This window comes from Neomonachus schauinslandi, chromosome 11, assembly GCF_002201575.2.
Source record: "Neomonachus schauinslandi chromosome 11, ASM220157v2, whole genome shotgun sequence".
Taxonomy (NCBI): domain Eukaryota; kingdom Metazoa; phylum Chordata; class Mammalia; order Carnivora; family Phocidae; genus Neomonachus; species Neomonachus schauinslandi.
Genome location: NC_058413.1, coordinates 89,878,177 through 89,901,261, shown reverse-complemented (window position 1 = coordinate 89,901,261; position 23,085 = coordinate 89,878,177). Strand labels below are relative to the sequence as shown.

The 23,085-nt window shown below is 41.8% G+C and overlaps 1 protein-coding gene and 1 non-coding gene across 6 annotated transcripts; both read right to left on the bottom strand.

Moving 5' to 3' along the window:
• Positions 1-2,254: 2,254 nt before the first annotated feature.
• On the bottom strand, positions 2,255-2,325 carry TRNAG-GCC. The gene has a single exon. It is a non-coding gene; the product is annotated as a tRNA-Gly (tRNA).
• An 11,442-nt stretch (positions 2,326-13,767) lies between these two features.
• Positions 13,768-19,448, bottom strand: ACRV1 (acrosomal vesicle protein 1). Of its 5 annotated transcripts, none has more exons than XM_021696415.1 (5): positions 19,314-19,365; positions 16,784-16,987; positions 16,439-16,753; positions 14,919-15,035; positions 13,913-14,163 (listed from the first exon to the last, which is right to left on the bottom strand). In XM_021696415.1, the coding sequence occupies exons 1-5, from the start codon at positions 19,363-19,365 to the stop codon at positions 14,039-14,041; spliced, it is 813 nt and encodes a 270-aa protein (XP_021552090.1). In that variant the 3' UTR covers positions 13,913-14,038. The 5 variants fall into 5 exon arrangements, with proteins under 5 accessions (XP_021552089.1, XP_021552090.1, XP_021552091.1 ...); XM_021696416.1 differs by having other exon boundaries at positions 16,499-16,753; XM_021696417.1 differs by having other exon boundaries at positions 16,439-16,723; positions 16,919-16,987.
• Positions 19,449-23,085: the final 3,637 nt, after the last annotated feature.

The following is a 23,085-nucleotide window of genomic DNA, read 5'->3' as shown; positions in this document are numbered from 1 at the left end:
AGAACTTAGGGCTGGAGGGGACTCCTTCACCAGGCTTTCAGTTACACACACACACACACACACACACACACACACACTCTTCCCCAGTCTTTCCCTCTTTCTACTGTGTAGCTTTTTTCTTATAAATCCTGTATCTTTTTAGGTTGGTGTTGTTTTGGAATTTTTGTTTTTATGTTTAAATTATATAAGTAAAATATTCAATTTAGAAAAAAGTATAAAATAGTGGCCAAAGTAGATCTCACTAGCAATCCCCTCCTATCATGCAGAGACATACCTTGTTTTAGGGCTTATGGTATACACCTTTAATTTAACACAATTTACTGAAAGTGCCTTTTTCTCCTGATGTCTTCAAGATTTGCTCTTTGTCTTTGGTTTTAAGCAGTTTGATGATTGTGGTGGTGTTTTCAGTACTCATCTGTGTGAGATTCTTTTAGCTTCTTTGGATCTGTGTAATATAGTGATTCAACAGTTCTATACAGTACTCAGTGCTCATCATAATCACCTTCACCTAGTTCACCCATCCCCCTATCCACCTCCCCTCTGGTAACCATCAAATGTGAGTGAGATCATATGGTATTTGTCTTCCTCTGACTGACTTATTTTGCTTATTATACTCTCTAGGTCTGTCCATCTTGTTAGAACTGGCAAGATTTCATTCTTTTATGGCTTAGTAATATTCCTGTGTGTGTGTGTGTGTGTTTGTATCTCACATCCTGTTTATCCATTCATCTATCAGTGGCCACTTGGGGTGCTTCCATAATTTGGCTACTATAAAAAATGCTGCAGTAAACATAGGAGTGCATGCATCCTTTTGAATTAGTGTTTTCATATTCTTTGGGTAAAAACCCAGTGTGGTTACTGGATCATAGGGTGGTTCTATTTTAAAATTTTTGAGGATCCTCCATACTCCACAGTTGCTGCCCCAGTTTGCATTCCCACCAACAGTGCATGAGCCTTCCCTTTGTTACCGAGAGTGAGATGGAAACAGAAAGAAGCCTCGGTTCTTTTCACTGCCACAGTAAAGAATTACAGGACAGTGAAAAAAAAGTAAAGCAGAGCAAAATTTTATTAAAGTGTACTCCAAGGGAGGAACCAGCCAGTCAAGAGAGAAAATGGAAAACACTCCCCCACAGCCACACTTTCTACCTTTATTTGAGTCAATCAAATACTTTTTAGTATTCCATTTTAATTTTTCCATTGGCTTTTTAGCTATGCCTTTGTGTATTTTTTAAAATGATTTTTCTCCAAGGATTACTATATCTCTTCACAATTGAATTAAATTAATATTGTACTACTTCACTTAAAAATAAGAAACTTTTGGGCGCCTGGGTGGCTCAGTTGGTTAAGCGACTGCCTTTGGCTCAGGTCATGATCCTGGGGTCCCGGGATCGAGTCCCGCATCGGGCTCCCCCTGCTCGGCAGGGAGTCTGCTTCGCCCTCTGACCCTCCCCCCTCTCACGTGCTCTCTCTCTCTCATTCTCTCTCTCTCAAATAAATAAATAAAATCTTTAAAAAAAATAAGAAACTTTTTTTTTTAAGTTGGTTCCATGCCCAGCATGGAGCCCAACATGGGGCTTGAACTCACAACCCTGAGATCATGGACCTGAGCTGAAATCAAGAGTTGGATGTTTAACCGACTGAGCCACCCAGGCACCCCCAAAATAAGAAACTTTTGAAAGTATAGTTCCAGTTACCTCCTCTTTCCTTTGTGCTATTATTGTTATATATATCTTTTTACATTAAAAATAATTTTAGCTTTAAGCAGGCATGGCTTTTAAAATTAGAAGAAATAGTATACATGTCTTAAGTTTACCACATTATATCTGTTCTCCACATTTCTTCCTGTAGATCAGAGTTGCCTTGGCATCATTTTCCTTTAGCTTCCTTGAGGACGAAGAAATTACCTTAGCGCCTTTTTTTTTTTTTTCCCTGTAGTACAAGTCTGTTGGTTGTGAATTCTCTTCCTGTTTGGGTATATGAAAATGTCTTTGTTACCTTCATTTTTGAAGGATAATTGTCTTGTTGTAACATTTTGACTGACAGGTTTTTTTTTTTTTAAAGATTTTATTTATTTGAGAGAGAGAGAATGAGAAAGAGAGAACCCATGAGAGGGGATAGGGTCAGAGGGCGAAGCAGACTCCCTGCCGAGCAGGGAGCCTGATGCGGGACTCGATCCAGGGACTCCAGGATCATGACCTGAGCCGAAGGCAGTCGCTTAACCAACTGAGCCACCCAGGCGCCCCAAACATTAGGTTGCATTGACCGGGAATCGAACCCGGGCCTCCTGCGTGGCAGGCGAGAATTCTACCACTGAACCACCAATGCTCACACGACTGATAGGTTTTTTTCTTTTATGGCTTAAACATATAATTCTCTTGTTTTCTGCTCTCCATTGTTTCTGATGAGAAGTCAGCTGACATTTGTGTCAGTGTTCTCCTATATACATATTACAATGTATCTTTTGTTTGGACCAATTTTGAGTTTTTTTTTCTTTATCTTTAAATTTTAGTAATTTGACTATTATGTGCCTATGTGGTTTTCTATTGTGTTTATCCTACCTTTAGTTCACTGAACTTCTTAGATGTGTAACTTTATGTTTTTCACCCAATTTGGGAAAATTTTGGCCATTATTTTTTTTAATGCTTTTTCTGTCTCATTATCTCTCTTCTGTTCTTCTGGGACTCCAATTAATTATACATTCTATTACTTGATACTGTCCCACAAGTGACTGAGGTTTTGTTCACTTTCTTTAATACTTCTTTTTCCGGGGCGCCTGGGTGGCTCAGTCGTTAAGCGTCTGCTTTCGGCTCAGGTCATGATCCCAGCGTCCTGGGATCGAGCCCCGCATCGGACTCCCTGCTCAGCAGGAAGCCTGCTTCTCCCTCTCCCACTCCCCCTGCTTGTGTTCCCTCTCTCGCTGTGTTTCTCTCTGTCAAATAAATAAATAAATAAAATCTTTAAAAAAAAAATACTTCTTTTTCTCTGTTTTTCAAATTGGATAAGTTCCATTGAGCTCTCTTCAAAATTGCTGACTCTGATGTGGTCGCCATTATGCTGTTAAGATCATCTAGTGATTTTTTTCAGTTATTGTACTTTTCAGTTCTAAAATTTCCATTTGGTTCTTTTTTATAGTTTTAGTTTCTGTGTTGAGATTCCTTATCTCTTCATTCATATGACACTATTTTCCTTTAGATTCTTGAACACATCTCTAATAAGCAGCGCTTATTGCTTTTGTTCATAATTCCAATGTCTGGTACATCTTGGGGTCAATAACCTTTTTTTCTTTACTATGGGTCACATTTTTATTTCTATGTCTACTAATTTCTTATTATATAGTGGACATAGTGAATGATGCAGAGTTCTGGACTCTGTGTGTTCCTCTGAAGAGTGTTGACTTGTGTTCTCCTAGGTTGACTTGTAGTCCAAACTCTGTCTTCTTTGAGATAGACAGCAGCACACATCTCTGCTCAGTTTTTCTGCTTCTAGTTGCTATTGTCAGACCTCCTGGAGTCAGTGATCAGCCAAGAATTTGGTCACAGTTTATACTCATTTTGAGGTTTAATTGTGGCTTCTTTCTTTCCAGGATTTCCCTAATTTTACAACTCCCTGCCTGCTCTAATCTTAGTTCTCTGAATCCTCAAACCGGTAAACTGTGGATATTTGCGCTCCCTTGATATGTGGACTAAGAAGTCCTCTCAGGCATAAGGCCACAGACTTGCAAATCTCACTCGGCGCTGTTCCTGTCTTTTTAGGGGTGACTTCTTTCCAGTACCTTTCAAGGAACTTTCAAATAGTTCTTTCTTATTTTTCACCCTGTTTATAATTGTTATCTAAAGAAGGGTTAGTTCAACCAAACTCTTCCACTATTAATGGAAGTCAGAACTTCCCTTCTATTACATTTTAACCACATGTTTGAACTTATTTCCTCAACATATGTAGCTATATTTATAGAACAGGTTTAGCTAATATTTATCCCCTTCCCTCAAAAAAATATGGCAATAATGTTAGTAGGATTTCATTTTTCTTCTTGCCCTCAGTAGATCATATTTTTTTTTTCAAGATTTTATTATTTATTTGAGAGAGAGAGAGAGCACAAGTAGGTGAAGAGGCAGAGAAGAGAGAAAATATCCAAGCAAATTCCTCCTGAGTGGGGAGCCCCATGCAGGTCTTGGTCTCAGGACCCGTGAGATTAGGACCTGAGCCAAAACCAAGAGTCAGACACTTAACAGACTAAACCACCCAGGCACCCCAGTAGACCATATTTCAAGTTGAGAATTCTTTTGGAATTCCAAGGTTTTGGGCCTTTATTTTTGAATGGCAGTTAATGAAGGGATAGTACTGTGTATCCAAAATAATTTTCATTCAGAAATTTGAAAAGGAGCCTGAAGGAGTGTGTGGACCACCACCATTTATTTTGGCTTATGACAAAACTCTCCAATTTGTCTTGCTTAGGATCCTGTAATCTTAATAATTTTTTTTTTAAGATTTTATTTATTTATTTGACAGAGACACAGCGAGAGAGGGAACACAAGCAGGGGGAGTGGGAGGAGGAGAAGCAGGCTTCCTGCGGAGCAGGGAGCCCGATGCAGGGCTTGATCCCAGGACCCTGGAATCATGACCTGAGCCGAAGGCAGACGCTTAACGACTGAGCCACCCAGGCGCCCCTAATCTTAATAATTTTGTAAAATTGTTTTCAGTATTAAAAGAGAAAGCATAGGGGGGAGGAGCAAGATGGCAGAGGAGTAGGAGACCTGGATTTCGTCTGCTCCCAGGAATTCAGCTGGATAGGGATCAAACCTTTCTGAACACCTACGAACTCAACAGGAGATCGAAGAAAAGAATAGCAACAACTCTCTGAACAGAAAAGCGACCACTTTCTGGAAGGTAGGACGTGCGGAGAAGTGAATCCGAGGTGATATTCGGGAGGATAGACAGCGGGGGAGGGGGCCTCCGTCGGCCACTTCTGGCAAGTGATAGAGCCGCGGAGCACAAAATCGGAACTTGAAGTCGGCTGCTGAGGGACTTCTCTCCAGTGGCTAAGTGGGGGGTGGGACCCTCGCGGGACAGTATGGTCTCAGGACCCTCGGGGTCACAGAAAGACCGGGGGTGCCTGTGTGCAGCAGAGCTCTCAGGTATCAGAGAGGGGAAGCCGGCTGCAGAGACGGAGCCGAGGAGCAGGCTCTCAGCTCGGGGTTGCCATAAACTGTGATCCGCGGCACAGTCGGGCCACTGCTCCTCCAGCAGGGACCCAACAAGCAGCAGATCAGGGAGACTCCCCTTCCTCCCCCGGGAGGAGCGGTGCGGGAGCGCACCGCAGGGATCTGCTGGGTTTGGAGACTCCACATGGGGTCGGGTGCCAGAGATAGAAACGCTTGGTCACAGGCCGGGTGAGCACGGAGTGTGGCCGGAGACCGGGGAGACAGGAGTGACTGACTGCTTTTCAGTGGGGGCTTACTGAGGAGTGGGGCCCCGAGTTCTCGGCTCCTCCAGGGCAGAGATTAGGAGGCCACCATTTTCACTCTTGTCCCCCAAAGCTGTACGGAAAGCTTGCGGGGAACAAAAGCTCCCGAGAGCAAACCCGAGCAGATTACTTAGCCCCGACCCGGCAAGGGTGGGGCAATTGTGCCTCCGGCAAAGACATTTGGGAACCATGGCAACAAGCCCCTCCCCCAGAAGATCAGCAAGAACATCCAGCCAAGACCAAGTTTACTGATCAATGAGAACGGCAGAACTCCAGCGCTAGGGGAATACTGCACATAGAATTCATGGCTTTTTTACCATGATTCTTTAGTCTTTCAAAGTTAATTTTTTTTTAACTTTTTCTTTTTTCGTTTTTTTTTGAATTTTTCTTTTTCCCTTTTCCAACCAACATCTTATCAATCCCTTTTTTATAAAAAACATTTTTTATTTTTCATTTTTAGAGTCATACTCTATCCCTTCATAGTAGTTACCCTTATTTTTGATATATATCTATAAGTTGTTCTCTCTTTAAAATTTTGAGATACAGTTTCTTCTAACAGATCAAAATACACCCTAATCTCTAGTGTATGGCTTTGTTCTAGTCTCCTGCCTGATCACAATCTCTCCCCCCCGCTTTTTTTTAAAACCTCTTCTTTCTTTTTTCAACCAACTTCTTATCTTATCAATTCCTTTTATAAAATCTTTTATAATTTTCATCTTTATAGTCATATTCCATCCCTTCATCATATTAACCCTTATTTTTGTACATATATAAGTTTTTCTTTCTTTAAAATTTTGGGAGGCAGTTTCTTCTAACAGACCAAAATATACCCAAAATCTAGTGTGTGGCACTGATCTTTGCACCAGCCTGATCACATTCGATCATATTCTGGTTTTTTGTTTTTGTTTTTGTTTTTATCTTTTTCTTTTTCTTTTTTCTTTCTTTCCCTTTCTTTTCCCCCAGTTTCAGATCTTTTCTGATTTGCTTAGTGTGTATTTTCTGGGGACGTTGTTACCCTGTTAGCATTTTGTTCTCTCATTCATTTATTCTCCTCTGGACAAAATGATAAGATGGAAAAAAATCACCTCAACAAAAAGAACAAGAGGCAGTACCGACTGCCAGGGACCTAATCAATACGGACATTAGTAAGATGTCGGAACTAGAGTTCAGAATGATGATTTTAAAGATACTAGCTGGGCTTGAAAAAAGCATGGAAGTTATTAGAGAAACTCTTTCTGGAGAAATAAAAGAACTAAAATCTAACCAAGTAGAAATCAAAAAGGCTATTAATGAGGTGCAATAAAAAATGGAGGCTCTAACTGCTAGGATAAATGAGGCAGAAGAGAGAATTAGTGATATAGAAGACCAAATGATGGCAAATAAAGAAGCTGAGAAAAAGAGAGATAAACAGCTACTGGATCACGAGGGCAGAATTCGAGAGATAAGTGATACCATAAGTTGAAACAACATTAGAATAATTGGGATCCCAGAATAAGAAGAAAGAGAGGGGCAGAAGGTATATTGGAGCAAATCATAGCAGAGAATTCCCCTAATTTGGGGAAGGCACAGAGAACCCCTCTCAAAATCAATAAAAATAGGGCAACATCCTGACATCTAATAGTAAAACTTACAAGTCTCAGAGACAAAGAGAAAATCCTGAAAGCACCTCGGGATAAGAGATGTGTAACCTACAATGGTAGAAACATTAGATTGGCAGCAGACCTATCCACAGAGACCTGGCAGGCCAGAAAGGAATGGCATGATATATTCAGAGCACTAAATGAGAAAAATATGCAGCCAAGAATACTATATCCAGCTAGGCTGTCACTGAAAATAGAAGAAGAGATAAAAAGCTTCCAGGACAAACAAAAAAGAATTTGTAAACATGAAACCAGCCCTACAAGAAATATTGAAAGGGGTCCTCTAAGCAAAGAGAGAGCCTAAAAGTAACATACATCAGAAAGGAACACAGACAATATACAGTAACAGTCACCTTACAGGCAATACAATGGCACTAAATTCCTATCTTTCAGTAGTCACTCTGAATATAAATGGGCTAAATGCCCCAATCAAAAGACACAGGCTATCAGATTGGATAAAAAAACAAGACCCATTGATATGCTGTCCGCAAGAGACTCATTTTAGATGTAAAGACAGCCCCAGATTGAAAGTGAGGGGGTGGAAAACCATTTACCATGCTAATGGATGTCAAAAGAAAGCTGCGGTGGCAATCCTTATATCAGACAAATTAGATTTTAAACCAAAGACTATAATAAGAGATGAGGAAGAACACTATATCCTACTTAAAGGGTCTATCCAACAAGAAGATCTAACAATTGTAAATATCTATGCCCCTAACATGGGAGCAGCCAATTATATAAGCCAATTAATAACAAAAGCAAAGAAACACATTGACAACAATACAATAATGGACAGATCATCTAAGCAAAAGATCAACAAGGAAATAAAGACTTTAAATGACACACTGGACCAAATGGACTTCACAGATATATTCAGAACATTCCATCCCAAAGCAACAGAATACACATTCTTCTCTAGTGCCCATGGAACATTCTCCAGAATAGACCACATCCTGGGTCACAAATCAGGTCTCAACTGGTACCAAAAGATTGGGATCATTCCCTGCCTATTTTCAGACCACAATGCTTTGAAACTAGAACTCAATCACAAGAGGAAAGTTGGAAAGAACTCAAATACATGGAGGCTAAAGAGCATCCTACTAAAGAATGAATGGGTCAACCAGGAAATTAAAGAAGAATTAAAAAAATTCATGGAAACAAATGAAAATGAAAACACAACTGTTCAGAATCTTTGGGATGCAGCAAAGGCAGTCCTAAGAGGAAAGTATATAGCAATACAAGCCTTTCTCAAGAAACAAGAAAGGTCTCCAATACACAACCTAACCCTAGACCTAAAGGAGCTGGAGAAAGAACAGCAAATAAAGCCTAAACCCAGCAGGAGAAGAGAAATAATAAAGATCAGAGCAGAAATCAATGAAATAGAAACCAAAAGAACAGTAGAACAGATCAATGAAACTAGGAGTTGGTTCTTTGAAAGAATTAACAAGATTGATAAACCCCTGGCCAGACTTACCAAAAAGAAAAGAGAAATGACCCAAATAAATAAAATCATGAATGAAAGAGGAGAGATCACAACCAACACCAAAGAAATACAAACAATTATAAGAACATATTATGAGCAACTCTATGCCAGCAAATTAGATAACCTGGGAGAAATGGATGCATTCCTAGAGATGTATCAACTACCAAAACTGAACCAGGAAGAAATAGAACACCTGAACAGACCTATAACCACTAAGGAAATTGAAGCAGTCATCAAAAATCTCCCAACAAACAAAAGCCCAGGGCCAGATGGCTTCCCAGGGGAATTCTACCACACATTTAAAGAAGAATTAATACCTATTCTTCTGAAACTGTTCCAAAAAATAGAAATGGAAGGAAAACTTCCAAACTCATTTTATGAGGCCACCATTACCTTGATCCCCAAACCTGACAAAGACCCCATCAAAAAGGAGAATCACAGACCAATATCCTTGATGAATATGGTTGCAAAAATTCTCACCAAAATACTAGCCAATAGGATACAACAGTACACTGAAAGGATTATTCACCACGACCAAGTGGGATTCATCCCTGGGCTGCAAGTTTCGTTCAACATCTGCAAATCAATCAACGTGATACAATAAATTAATAAAAGAAAGAACAAGAGCCATATGATCCTCTCAATAGATGCAGAAAAAGCATTTGACAAAGTACAGCATCCTTTCCTTTTTTTTTTTTTTTAAAGATTTTATTTATTTATTTGACAGAGAGCAAGAGCAGGAACACAAGCAGGGAGTGTGGGAAAGGGAGAAGCAGGCTTCCTGCCAAGCAGGGAGCCCGATGTGGGACTCGATCCCAGGACCCTGGGACCATGACCTGAGCCGAAGGCAGACGCTTAACGACTGAGCCACCCAGGCGCCCCACAGCATCCTTTCTTGATCAAAACTCTTCAGAGTATAGGCATAGAGGGTACATACCTCAATATCATAAAAGCCATCTATGAAAAACCTACAGCGAATATCATTCTCAATGGGGAAAAACTGAGAGCTTACCCCCTAAGGTCAGGAACACGGCAGGGATGTCCACTATCACCACTGCTATTCAACATAGTATTAGAAGTCCTAGCCACAGCATACAACAAAAAGAAATAAAAGGCATCCGAATGGGCAAAGAAGAAGTCAAACTCTCACTCTTTGCAGATGATATGATACTTTATGTGGAAAACCCAAAAGACTTCACCCCAAAACTGCTAGAACTCATACAGGAATTCAGTCAAGTGGCAGGATATAAAAATCAATGCACAGAAATCAGTGGCATTCCTATACACCAACAACAAGACAGAAGAAAGAGAAATTAGGGAGTTGATCCCATTTACAATTGCACCCAAAACCATAAGATACCTAGAAATAAATCTAACCCAAGAGGCAAAGAAACTGTACTCCGAAAACTATAAAATACTCATGAAAGAAATTGAGGAAGACACAAAGAAATGGAAAAACGTTCCATGCTCATGGATTGGAAGAACAAATATTATGAAGATGTCAATGCTACCTAAAGCAATCTACACATTCAATGCAATCCCCATCAAAATACCATCCACTTTTTTCAAAGAAGTGGAACAAATCATCCTAAAATTTGTGTGGAACCAGAAAAGACCCCAAATAGCCACAGGAATGTTGAAAAAGGAAAGCAAAGCTGGCGGCATCACAATTCCGGACTTCAAGCTCTATTACAAAGCTGTCATCCTCAAGACATTATGGTACTGGCACAAAAACAGACACATCGATCAATGGAACAGAACAGAGAGCCCAGAAATGGACCCTCAACTCTATGGTCAACTAATCTTCAACAAAGCAGGAAAGAATGTCCAATGGAAAAAAGACAGTCTCTTCAACAAATGGTGTTGGGAAAATTGGACAGCCGCATGCAGAAGAATGAAACTGGACCATTTCCTTACACCACACACAAAAATAGACTCCAAATGGATGAAAGACCTAAATGTGAGACAGGAGTCCATCAAAATCCTAAAGGAGAACACAGGCAGCAACCTCTTTGACCTCAGCCGCAGCAACTTCTTCCTAGAAACATCGCCAAAGGCAAGGGAAGCAAGGGCAAAAATGAACTATTGGGACTTCATCAAGATGAAAAGCTTTTGCACAGCAAAAGAAACAGTCAACAAAATCAAAAGACAGTAGACAGAATGGGAGAAGATATTTGCAAATGACATATCAGATAAAGGGCTAGTATCCAAAATCTATAAAGAACTTATCAAACTCAACACCCAAAGAACAAATGATCCAATCAAGAAATGGGCAGAAGACATGAACAGACCTTTTTCCAAAGAAGACATCCAAATGGCCAACAGACACATGAAAAAGTGCTCAATATCGCTCGGCATCAGGGAAATCCAAATCAAAACCTCAATGAGATAATCACCTCACACCAGTCAAAATGGCTAAAATTAACAAGTCAGGAAATGACAGATATTGGCGGGGATGCGGAGAAAGGGGAACCCTCCTACACTGTTGGTGGGAATGCAAACTGGTGCAGCCAGTCTAGAAAACAGTGTGAAGATTCCTCAGGAAGTTAAAAATAGAGCTACCCTACAACCCAGCAATTGCACTACTTGATATTTACCCCAAAGATACAGATGTAATGAAAAGATAGGGCACGTGCACCCCAATGTTTCCACAATAGCCAAAATGTGGAAAGAGCCAAGATGTCCATTGACAGATGAATGGATAAAGAAGATGTGGAATATATATACAATGGAATATTATGCAGCCATCAAAAGGAATGAAATCTTGCCATTTGCAATGACGTGGATGGAACTGGAGGGTGTTATGCTGAGCAAAATAAGTCAATCAGAGAAAAACATGTATCATATGACCTCACTGATATGAGGAATTCTTAATCTCAGGAAACAAACTGAGGGTTGCTGGAGTGGTGAGGGGTGGGAGGGATGGGGCGGCTGGATGATAGACATTGGGGAAGGTATGTGCTATGGTGAGCGCTGTGAATTGTGCAAGGCTGTTGAATCACAGATCTGCACCTGTGAAACAAATAATACAATATATGTTAAAAAAAAAAAAGAAGTAGAAGATAGCAGGAGGGGAAGAATGAAGGGAGGGAAATCGGAGGGGGAGATGAACCATGAGAGACAATGGACTCTGAAAAACAATCTGAGGGTTCTAGAGGGGAGGGGCTGGGAGGATGGGTTAGCCGGTGATGGGTATTAAAGAGGGCACGTTCTGCATGGAGCACTGGGTATTATACACAAACAATGAATCATGGAACACTACATCAAAAACTAATGATGTATGGTGATTAACATAACATAATAAAAAAATAATAAAAAAAGAGAAAGTATAAACAAAACTGCTAAATGCATCACACGGCATAGAGTATATATTCTGTAAGTGCTACTTACCACTCTCTTCACAATGATGAATGTCTTCATGGAAATAGTTATCCAAAGTCCCAGCCCATTTGGTTTTCAGCAAATAGTACATACTTAAATCCATAGGTGAAAATACTAAATCAACCACAGCTTATATTTCTCTATTAAAGTACAAAAATGTTTAATGCGTTGTCAATTTGGATATTCCCATATAAAAACAAATAAATATGAATGTAAGCATCACTGAGTTATAGACAATGGAAATTAAAATTATATACTGAGAAAAATAATAATTGTTAAAAAAAAAAAAGCAAATTTGGAGAGAAGTTCCATTGTCTTCTAGCCAACAGTTACTGCCAATGAAGAATCTATTACCAATGTTTTTGGGAGAACGTCCATGATATGTGTATGTGTGTGTGTATAATTTTTTAAATCTCACAAACAGAAAATCTGTTTGTTTTTTTTTTAAGATTTTATTTGAGAGAGAGAGAGAGCACAGGCAGGGGGGAGGGGCAGAGGGAAAGGGAGAAGCAGGCTCCCCGCTGAGCAGAGAGCTCAACATGGGGCTTGATCCCAGGACCCTGGGATCAGGCCCTGAGCGGAAGGCAGATGCTTAACTGACTGAGCCACCCAGGTGCCTGTAAAATCTGTTTCTGGATGTAGTATTCCAAGAGTTCTTAAGCATGAAATCTAAAGCCCTGTCCATAAAATAAAAAATAAATTGGAGGGGCACCTGGGTGGCTCAGTCGTTAAGCGTCTGCCTTCGGCTCAGGTCATGATCCCAGGGTCTGGGATCGAGCCCCGCATCGGGCTCCCTGCTCCACGGGAAGCCTGCTTCTCCCTCTCCCACTCCCCCTGCTTATGTTCCCTCTCTCACTGTGTCTCTCTGTCAAATAAATAAATAAAATCTTTTAAATAAATAAATAAATAGATAGATAGATAGATAGATAGATAGATAGATAGATAGGATTTTATTAAAATTGAAGGCTTTTGCTCTGCACAAGACACTGTTAAGACCACCGAGCTGGTTTCAGGCAGTTTTAAATAGAGGTGTGGGAGAGCAGTGGCTAAAAGGAGATGGGCTTGTGTTGGAAGAGAGGATTGATTTTGGTCTTGAAAGAACCATTCTGCCTAATATTTATCATGTGGTAGAAGGAACTCAAATTGAAATCATGCAGAATTGGTTTTGAAATCCAGCCCTCGCTCAATGTTAACTCTGTAACCATGGCCAGTTTGGAACAACATGGTGTATTAATAAATAAATTCTATGTATTTGTAAACTAAGGATGATTCTGTCTTTCTTGTCTGCCTTACTGGGCTCTTTTCTGAGGATCAGATGAGACCATGTATGTGCAAATACGTTAAAGAATATAACACTAATACAAGGTGAGGGGCTATTACAGTATTTCCACCCGCTCCTCTATACTGAGATGATCTGGTAACATTGTGTGAGAAAAAGATTTAAGCAGTATCACCTACTACATATTTATATAGCAAATAAAAAAGAGTCATTTATTGTTATAATTTTGTTAAGAGCAGACTCTTGAAGACTGAAAACTCAAGAGCCAAAGAAGGGGTGAGTTTTGGACACCATCACGGGTGGGAGAAGGCGGTAGGGTTTCTATTGGGATGGAAATGGGGGAGTCAGAGAAGGTTCCACAGTATTGTTTAAGCTACCCTGCATTTCTTCTTGTGATCTCTGCCCTGGGGGACCCCTCCATTTTGACGAATGTGGGGTGATTTAAAACACATCCACTTTAGTATGTGGAGGAAGCAGGCGCAGGCTGATCCTGCAACTGGCTGATGGGAAAAGAAGTCCATCTCCAGTCTGTATTCTTGACCATGCAGAATTTATTGAGAAAGCAAAGAATGTTGAGAGATGGGGTAAGGGAAGACAGAAGACAGAGAAGAATGGGTCACAGGGCATGGATAGGAGAGGAAGGGTGAGGTATTTGAACATCCTGTCTGACACTCAGGCAGAGACAGACGTGATTACTTATTGACTGGGGAAGAAACAAAATACAAATTAAGCCCTTTAGGGTGATGGAGAATTTCTACTGCCTGAGTCAGGGCAGGAAGCAAAGGCACAGGCTTCTAGATCTTGTTGCAAAAAGATTGGTTCCGACAGCATATAATTTGCATCCTGGTTCCATGGGAGAAGAGGTTCATAGATGGGCACATGTTCTCACACCCCTGAACCATGAATTGGAGTTTTCCACCTGAAAGAAGCAGAGACAGACTGTAGTGAGCAGAAGGCTTCCTCCTCCGACCTTCGCCTTCATCCATGGTTCCCAGTGTCCCCATGCAGGCATGACCAAGACCTCCGGCTTGTGTATTCTTCCTCCCCGTCTCCTTCCATCTGTCTTTTCTGGGCCTTTCCCCACATCTGTTGCCCACTGCCTCTATTGAGGGACTAGACAAACCACAAGGGAAGTCAGGCAATGTGGTTCACAGGATGGCAGTAACTAAGATCCTTTATTTTGGGGACGAGGAGTGAGTATAAGGGTAGAGAGTATGGGAATATAGCAAGACACGTCTGGCAACCTGTGAACACTGACTGATAGACAATTGTTTATTCATTTATTCAGGATTTACTAAATGCCTACCATGTACTAAACATTGTACTAAGTGCTAGGAATATATAACCATGAACAAGACAGACACAGTCCTGAGCTTATGGTCAATGTCTCAACATCTCAAGGTGCAACTCATACATTTCTTTTGTAGGAAGAGAGCCAGTCTCCCTGTCTCCTTTTAAGACATCATAGGCCTGCTGGGAAAGACCTCTACCTCCCCATCAGTAGCTAGAATTCTGCTCTTAACTTAGGATAAGTTTCTCCTGAATCTCCAAATTTCTGGGGAATCACAGCTTGACCCCTCCTCAGGCTCCCACCACCCCAGCTGCTCCCAAGAGTACTTAAGTTAATTGATGTGTTTCTCTGGCAAAGACTGTTATTATGAAGTTCCCACATACCTTCAAAGATCTTCTTTAACATGCACTGCTGGGAATTCTGAGTGGAGCAGACTCCCTCTCCACGAAGACATTTTCCATGATCATTCATATATGAGCATGTGTGGCAATTTATTGGGCCTGCAAATTTAAGACAAGCCTGACGAAATTTCCTGATGGACCGGGCATGGAGCCACAAATCACAAGGAGAGGAATGATGGGCCTGGATACAACACATTTCATTGTTTGGTTCTTGTTGGGCATTTGAGGGCCCTGCATCTGATAGAGCAGAGTCTCTCTTCTGGACCAGAGGAAATTCTTTCATTCTTACTGCTTCATCTATAATTTTCATTGCTGAAGAATCCCAAATTTCTCTCTATAATACTGATGTTTACTCCAATTCATATCCCCCACTGGCTTCTGCCATGTCTAACTCCATAGGAGCAAAGTAGAGTTTTAATCACATGACTGGCTTCCCTTTTTACTCCCCCATGATACTCTCACCCACAAGGCACACTTAGAGTAAGAACTGGCTGATTAGTAAGCTATGTTAGAATGCTCTAATGTTGCAAACTCTGTAAAGAGTGATCGTTCTCCATTTTCAAGTTGACCTTCAACAATGTCAATTTGTCACAAAGGGCATTCTTTGTGAAATGCTTCTATTTTGCCTCTTTCACTATCTCCATTGCCAATTCCCTAGTTAAGGAAGCATAAAGAAATAGGAAGGATGTGGGCTTTGGAATCAGACCAACTTAAGTTTGAATCCAAGGATTGCTACTTTCTAGCTATGTGATGTCAGCCCCACTTCTCTCATCTGAAGATTTGGAATATTACTACTTAGGCAATGGGAGGAAATATGAAGTGCTTATGTCTGGTAATATCTTGAGGGGTCATCAAACTCTGGATCTTGTTGTCCTTCCTTGAACAACCCCTTTTTAGTAAGAGCCAAAGAATTGCAGTTGTGCTGGGAAGTTCTTTATGAATCTAACAGACAAAAGTGTGTTCATGCTTTATTTTCCATGTTCAAACAAACAAAACGGAGCCACCAGCTCGAGGGCTAGTCATCTCCTTACAGAGTTTGCGAGGCATTCTAACATAGTTTGTTGAGGCAGATTTAGCATGAAGCTCATGAAGGTTAGTGTCCCATGAGCCCCTTCCAAGGGAGCAGTGGGCCTTTGTATTTATAATTTCTTACATAGAGTGAAGTTGGAGGCACTGCTGGCATTTTGTATTTGTTATTTTTTTAAAGGGCCCTCAAAATTGTTTAGCCTTCAGGGCTACACAAAACCTATATCCTGCCTCCAGGTATTACTGTAAAGAGATGTAAAGAGTGTCTTTGAGAGAGCTGTCTGTGAAGTGTTTGTGAACTAGTCTTTCTTCTATACGCTCTCCTTAAAAGTTGGGTTTCTTGATGTGTTGCCTATTTCTCCCCTGAAGTCAAGGACTAGCACCCATCCAGATGCAATTCCCCTGAAAATGTGCCTCACCTGAAAATGTGCTTGATGGTGGAATGCCTGAAGACTGATCACCCAGTGGCTTTTCACCTGAAGCCTGTTCACTTGAAGCCTGTTCACCTGAAGCTTGTTCACCTGAAACCTGTTCACCGGAAGGCTTCTCACTGGAAGCTTGTTCACCTGAAGGCTTTTCAGCTGAAGCCTGTTCACCTAAAGCCTGTTCACCTGAAGGCTTTTCACCAGAAGACTGTTCACCGGAAGTCTTTTCACCAGAAGACTGTTCGCCAGAAAGCTGTTCACCTGAAGGCTTTTCACCAGAAGGCTGTTCACCTGAAGGTTGTTCACCAGAAGCGTGCTCACTGGCAATATGTTCACCTGAAGTATGTTCACCCGTAGCATGCTCACCTGAAGCACGTTCATCTGAAGCGTGTTCACCTGAAGTGTGTTCACTTGAACCATGTTCAGCTGAAGTGTGCTCACCTGAAGTATGCTCACTTAAAGTGCTCTCGCCTGCAGAAGTCTCATATAAAGCCTCACCATCTGAAGGGTTTCCAAGTGAAAAGTACTCACCTGAAAATTGCTGAACTGAAGCTTGATGATCCATAGAGCCAGGAGGCTCATCAGGCTGACCTGATGCTCCTGGGATGGAGAGGAACAAGAGAGAGATAGGGAAGGTGAGAGAAAGAATGTCCGGGATAAAGACTGCTTTTCTTATGCAATAAGGCTAACGTGGGATTCCTGGGTTTCCTGTGGGCCTGGTCAGGCATCTGAAGATATTGCAGATGTTGGAGGAAATCAACTAATTACCCAAGAGACCATGAAGGGCAGAGGTGTTAATGAAATACACGGAGACCGCCTCTGGCATTTAAATTTTTTTTTTTTAATTTTATTTACCTGACAGAGAGAGAGACAGCGAGAAAGGGAACACAAGCACGGGGAGTGGGAGAGGGAGAAGCAGGCTTCCCGCCGAGCAGGGAGCCTGATGTGGGGCTCGATCCCAGGACCCTGGGATCATGACCTGAGCCGAAGGCAGACACTTAATGACTGAGCCACCCAGGTGTCCCCACCGCCTCTGGCATTTAAAGGAAGAATTTTAAGATCCACATTATTAAGAAATGTACAGGGGAGCCCACTAGCCCATGTACCAAAAGCACCCGAAGGGAAAATGGTGTGCTTCCCCGACAAAGTCAGCATCAGGAAATCAATATGCTATCAATCACAAGATCAGAAGTCTACCACAAGCCCTCCCTCCAGTTCCTCTCTGGGTGAAAGGCAGGAAGGATGAAAATACAAAAGGGAAAGAGAAAGCAACTCGGTTCAATAGCTAAGTAATTCTTATTGAAATTGAAGGTAGAAGATTTTACCCTTTGGACAGGACAAATTTTAAACCAGAGATGACAAATATCTAATGAACCCACAAAAATGATCAGACGGGATTTAAGACATTTTTATTTGGCAAATTCAAGTTCTTTCTTACACTCAGTCCCCAATCCATGTGGGTTGGAGACTCAAAGTTGGGATCAGTTATTAAGATAAAGACATTCTTTGCTTATTTATTTCTGAATTGAGATTCCTTGTGATGTACCATTATACCTACTTCATGTAGTTGCATGAGGTTTCAGTAAGATAAATTATGACGTGCCTAGTTTATTGCCTAAGTGTTCAATTAATTTTATTTTTCTCTCCTCCCCACTTTACACTGGGACTTAAAAAAACTCTTAGCCGGTCATTCTCTCCTGGCCAGTCCCTTCTACCTTTAATCCATCTCACCAGTGACTACTATACAAATATTCTTTAGGTAGTACTTTTCATTTTATTGAAGTAGCACCAAACAATTTGATTATTACTCTGTGATTAGACTGAGTAACCCAGAGTAGGGTGGGTAGACTACAAGAACTGAATTATTAATCCTAGCCAAAAGCTGAGAGGAATGACAAGATCTGTTGAGGACAAGGTAGCCTAGGGCTCCAAATTACCCTTATCTCTTTAAGAGTCCTACAATAGATACGTATATTCTGGGTGATTTGCCGTCCTTTAATCAATGACTTTCTGAAAGACTATGCTTAGAATATGTTGATAAGGAAAGGTAAGGTTTGGAAAGGCTATGGGGAGGTTTTTATTTTTAAAAGTTGTTACTGAATATTATTTGCTTGATTGATTCTTTAACAGTTAACAGAAGTTATAATAAAGAGATTTCTGATGTAGAAAGGTTTGAAAAAGCACACTCATTTCTTAGTCATTCTTCGAGTTGACAACTCACTGCTTTGCCACATGGCTGGCATATACTACCATTTGGTAGCTATGTATCTAAATTTCTGAGCCAACTTTTGAAAGTCTAAGAGAGCAAAAAACAAAATCTCGGACAACCAACATTATAGAAAACACTTTGTCATTTAGCCAACAGTTCAGAGCTCATGGTCTCTCTCTTCTCCTCTAGGAGGAATGAGGGAACACAGCCCACCATGAATGAGGACCCCGAAAGAGGAAATACAGACAACTGGATGGGTAGAACCTGGCCATGAAGGAGAGGCTCATAAGGTCTCTTGCCCATAGCCCTGCTGTGTTCTGAGATGGCTTTCTGGGTACATCACATTCCTATCTCCTTCTATCTTTCCTTGCTACATTAACTACATAAGGATCCCTTGCACTCAGTTCATTGGGACAAACCTTCATTGGACTTCCACAGAACCCTTAGACCTGTTTTCTCATCTCACAGAGCATCAGGTACAAATGGTGAGTGGCTAAAAAAGTAGTAGGAATGAGACAGTGCTAAGCCAGCAGGCTTCTCTGATGGTAAAGCCATTACAAGGAGAAATCAACTGGCTCAGGAGTTCTCAGAGTTGAACTGGTTTAGCTATTCCTGATTCTGAGTTAGATTGGTTTGTGTAACTAATATTCTGGTCTTCCTTCTTCAAGGGCTAAGAGACCTGAAAGAAGTCTCCCAGAGCTAAGATAGGGGACTCACCTCTGGCACATCCAATCAGATAAAGACTCATTAGTAAGAGAAACTTCTTCATCTGGATTTTGGGAAAGAGGAGACCCTGGTGTAGGGCACCCAAGAGCTGTGAAGGAAAACTGTGAGCAGAAGCTCCCAATGCTAAGCTACAGCTCCTGGGAATTCTAGAACCTCAGAGACCACCCATGTGCCTCACAATGAGTTGAGCTCTGAGGTTCTCTCTCATACAGGCTGTTTGGGCAGGATGGCTCTCTAACAACTCAGGGCAAACGGTGCAAGTGAAGGCTAAATTTGCCATGTATAACATGGTGTATTGGGGCTCTTTGCCCTATCTATAAAAAAAAATCCTATTACCAAAATAACATATTCTCTTTGTAATAAATTTTAAAAGCTATTTATTCTCTTCTTGAAATGTTCTTGACAGTGAAGTATGATTGGCTGATTATTTTGTGTTTGGCTCTTTGGTTTTTTTTTTTTGGCCCTGTAGGCTAATCTCTATTGACTTGATCACCTGAATGCTGGTTGTGTTTGGCTTCAGACTGGATTTAGCCAGTGGAAGATTAGAGGGGGAAACACACACACACACACACACACACAGATTGAGATCAAAATATTTGTTCTATATTTATTCTACTTCCTTTCCTGCCATGGTTTTAACACTGGTTGGGTCTTGACATGACAAAGCTTCTAGTGGGTGTCCTATCTTCTATGGCTCCTGTTCTCAACCAGGCTATGCTAACATGTTGGTTTTGGCAGGAAACAAATGACAAATACATGATATGGGCCCAAAAAGGGATCAACAAGGGATTGCTGAAAGCTGTGCCTTGAGCTGTAATTTCTCTCAAGGGGTAGAATGTGGATGCAGTGAGGCATCCACCTGGTAGAAAGCTAGAATTCTTGGGGGTTGCGTGGCAGAGATGCTCTGGCCCTTACCTCCTACTTCTTCCCTGCCCACCTCCCTTGGACCACTTTGTTTCATGTAATACTGAAAGCTGGATCCAGAATAGATGCATTTATCACTCTTTAAAATTATTTGTTTAATATTTATCTCCTCCATTAGACTCTAAGCTCCTTGAAAGCACAGTCCCTGTCTGTCTTGATCACTGTAGTATCCCCACTACCTAGTGGCAGTTTTGCTTTGCCACATAATACATACTTAATAAATGTTTTGTGAATGAAGGAATGGATGAATTGCCTTTTCTGGGCTTCTCTCTGCCTCACAGAGGAAAATTTATAGAGAGCTCTTAGACTGGGCTGGCTTTATAAAGATTGTGGGTCAGCTGGAGAAAGCGGGATTTCCAGGGGTCAAAAAAAAGTTGCAGAGGGAGGCCGACCCTACTTGGCATGTGTTGGAGAACAAAACTAGGATTTGTGGGTCTGAGGCTGGGCTTCTGTGGAGTGGAGAAATGCATGAAGGAGCATGTTGTTGACAATTTTTTCTCCATGTGGAGAGAGTCTGGAGAAACAGCTGGGGGATCATACTGAGTTAGACTTTTGTTGATAGAAGCAGTGGAAATTCATGGAAAGGGAGAGGCACTATGTATACCACCCACCAGTTGTTTAAGTTTGGTGGCACCCTTTTTTTGCAACTTTCTGGAATATTGCAGCCTCACCCCTCCCTAGGAGTCACAGTATTGAAAGGCAGGACCTAAAGCCTGAATGATCACTCCTTAAACCTCAGCCTCCAACTTTTCCTCCCTCTTCTTCTTAAGGTTGGTGTTATGGGACTGTATCCCAATCCCACCCAGTTTGGCTTTCCTTAGGCTCTACTTTGGAAACTTTCTCCCTGTTTCCAGTGGTCTGGCACCTCGGAGTCAAACTTGCACTGAGTATCTGAGCACACTGTATAAAAAAACACGGAGTGATGGAGAATTTGCCGTGGGACCAGAAGTGTTCCGGAGCTAAGATGTCCGGAGGTGCTCCAGTCCCTGTGTCCTTCTTCTGCCCGTCTCTGCCATCCTAGATGAGGGGAAGCTCCAGTTTCTAACAGCCCAAAGCGAAGCAAAGATGCTGCTAGGTCAGCCCTGGTAATGTTTGCAGCCTGGTTTAAAAAGATGAGCTGAGCCAAACAGTCTTCTCCCAAGGGCTTGTAGTGGGAACACAGAAAGAGAGAGGCAGCTAGGCTCCCTAGGAATAGTCATATGTATAGAGAGCTGAGAACCTTTCACTGGACCAGCTTCTTTGCGTGGTGGTGACTTAATCCATGATGTACTGGGAACTGACTTGAACTGGCTGAAGACAGCTGATTGGTAAAGTTTCAGGAATTCCATAATCTGGTTGTTGAACACAGATATTATTAAAATTAACATATAAACTGACAGATTATATTAGAAACAAAGGTAAGAAATACTCAAAACCTCATCACTTCTTAATAATTTTATGACATTTTACTATTTACTATCTGTGCTCATAAGGTTATTTAGTACTGCTGTATCTGTGTGCGAGAAATACTCTATAATGGTGGGCACATCTCTTCAACTCCCTATTCAGTGATGTCAGGATGGTAGCTGCAAATTGCCGTTTGCACCGTGGAAATCTGCAAATCCTACAAATCAGGACTCTTCCCATCCAGCCTCGCCCCACAAGCCAGTTGTTAAACGTTTACCAGCACACCAGGGGGCTAAACCCATGTACTTGTAACCTGGGGAAGATGGCCAGCTTGTCAGGACATTGAGACCTTGCATGCTTCTTCAGCATAGGAACTCCTATCTGACCGGATGACAACTGATCAAACTAGCAGCCAGGAATTCTGCTGGGGTTGAACCCAGATAAAGAATGATAGTTTGGGGGTGCCTGGGTGGCTCAGTCGGTTAAGTGTCTGCCTTTGGCTCAGGTCATGATCCCAGGGTCCTGGGATCGAGCCCCACATCGGGCTCCTGGCTCAGCGAGGAGCCTGCTTCTCCCTCTCCCTCTGCCTCTCTTCCTGCTCATGCTCTCTCTCTGTCTCTGTATCTTTGTGTCTCAAATGAATAAATAAAATCTTAAAAAAAAAAAAAAGAATGATAGTTTGAACTAATGATTGTATCCAATCTCTGCACTCTTTTGTCCCCAACGGTTTTTTTTTTTTTAAGATTTTCTCCTTTTTTGAGAGAGAAAGCAAGAGAGCACAAGTGGCAGGGAGGGGGAGAGGGAGAGGGAGAAGCAGATTTGGGGAGCCTGACATGGGGCTCGATCCCAGGACCCTAAGATCATGACCTGAGCCAAAGTCAGATGCCCAACTGACAGAGCCACCCAGGTGCCTCCCCACCCCCGCTGGTTATTGATAAAGGTTATTAGTAACCTTTATACAAGGGCCTGTTCTCTCCTGAAGCCTGGGAGTTCTGCCACCTTTGTGCCAAGTATAGAGTCTTGCTCTGGAATGTTTCCAGAGGTTGGAACCCTGATGCCCAGGACTCTGCCTTCACTGTATGCACCCACAGCCATTCCTCCTCTCACTCCTTGGGACTCTGCCAGCGAACCAGTCCACCTTCTTCTTCTTTTTTTTTTTTTTAAAGATTTTATTTATTTATTTGAGACAGGGAGAATGAGAGAGAGAGAGCACATGAGAGGCGGGAGGGTCAGAGGCAGAAGCAGGCTCCCTGCCGAGCAGGGAGCCCGATGCGGGACTCGATCCCGGGACTCCAGGATCATGACCTGAGCCGAAGGCAGTCGCTTAACCAACTGAGCCACCCAGGCGCCCCAGTCCACCTTCTAATAATTGAGGGCAGGGAGGGATATTAGCCAATGGCATACAGACTAAATATCTCCTTAGGTTACCACAGTGTGTACCCATTCTTATATT